This window comes from Sinocyclocheilus rhinocerous, unplaced genomic scaffold (assembly GCF_001515625.1).
Source record: "Sinocyclocheilus rhinocerous isolate Xijiao unplaced genomic scaffold, SAMN03320098_v1.1 C36695826, whole genome shotgun sequence".
Taxonomy (NCBI): Eukaryota; Metazoa; Chordata; class Actinopteri; order Cypriniformes; family Cyprinidae; genus Sinocyclocheilus; species Sinocyclocheilus rhinocerous.
In genome coordinates, this window is record NW_015785022.1 from 1 (window position 1) to 1543 (window position 1543).

The window sequence follows — 1543 nt, forward strand, 5'->3', positions numbered from 1 at the left end:
ATTCATTGTCACTGTAATTAACATTATTATTGTTTAATTAGCTCAGATGTAAAGAGTTAATGTGAGAGAGAGTGTGTTTTTGTGTGTGTGTGTGAGAGAGAGAGAAAGTGTTTTTATTATTCTTTAACATCTTGTAACTGTTGTAAAATCATAATGTATCAAATGCATAAATGTATCAACTCACTTCATACATAAACATTGCTTTCATTTTAATTAATAGCTTTAATGTTTTCATGAACCGTTAAAGGCTCTTGTTTCAAATCGGACTGGTCTCGTTGTTTATATGGAGATATGTAATAATGTAACATTTACAAGTGTAAAACATACTTTGTATACGTTTGGATTGATGCTGAAACTTGCAATATTGATGCACTGACAGCTTCTAACATGTTAACATGTATTATTATATACTAACAGTTTACAGAAATGTAACATAATTGCAATTAAATTCCATTAATTCATTATTCATAGATTAAATAAGGATATGTAATGTCATGTGCAGGGCTCCATGTGAGCTAATTAATCAATAATAATCTGTTAATTACAGTGACGGTGAATGAAGAACTCATTATTTGTTTACAGCCAGTATTAACAATGTTGAGGCTACACTTTAAAAACGAAGTTTTCAAATGTTTTATAAGTGCTTTGTTGCTGTATGCTTATTATAAAGTGTTAGCGAATCACGCAGCGGTAAACTTGCTGGTTTGGTTCATCATAATAGATATGTAGTAATATTATAATGTCTCTAAGGCTCCAGCTGTGGCTGTGAAGCGGTCGATCACGGTCAGGAAAATTGCACCCAGGAAAACTCAGGTAATTCTCATAAACTCTTCCCAGTATCATGTTTATGATTTTTTGGGGGGCTGTACCTGAAATGCGTGATGTGGTCATGTGGAAATGTTCCTCTAGGCGCTGTGTGACAGTAACAAGGAGAATGTGGAAAGATTATCTGAAGCATCAGCGCCCAGCACAGCGGTCCTCTCGCCCATCCTGCCTCCTTCGTCTCCGTCTGCGCAGCCCAAAGAACCGGAGCAGGACCCCGTTTGGCCCCAGAAAGTGCGGCGCTCCTACAGTCGCCTGAGTGTGGGGGACAGGTCCTGCGACAGCCCCAAATCCCTTCCTGCACCGTCCACTCCTCCCAACACCCCAGAGACCCTGTTTGGGTTCGAGAGGCTTCAGACGCCAGAGGTGATGCGTAAAGCAGAGGGATCTCGACCGGCTCCTCTGGGCTCCATGTGCTTCTCAGTGGGTTCCTTCAACATCTCCGCTGCTGATGACAGCGCGTCCAACCCTCCAGAGATCGATCCCAACATCCCGGGGGTGTGTCTGGGGAAGAAGACGGCCAGGAGGAAGCGCGTACAGCAGATAAAGGTGAGCAGGACATGCTGATATAAACATCTCATGAAGTTTAAAGGTGAAGTGTGTAACTGTGTATGCTCTTAAAGGAATAGTTAAACCCAAAAAATTAACACTTTCTGAAAATTTACACACTTTCAGGTCATCCGAGATGTAGATGAGTTTGTTTCTTCATCAGGTTTGGAGA

General features: G+C 41.1%; 1 protein-coding gene across 1 annotated transcript; it reads left to right on the forward strand.

Moving 5' to 3' along the window:
* Nucleotides 1-750: 750 nt before the first annotated feature.
* Nucleotides 751-1535, forward strand: LOC107736434 (sororin-B-like; the record flags this gene model as incomplete). The annotated part of the gene is made up of 2 exons (XM_016547845.1): nt 751-813; nt 910-1535. Coding segments are annotated over 2 exons (543 nt in total), but the record flags the coding sequence as incomplete, so codon positions are not given.
* Nucleotides 1536-1543: the final 8 nt, after the last annotated feature.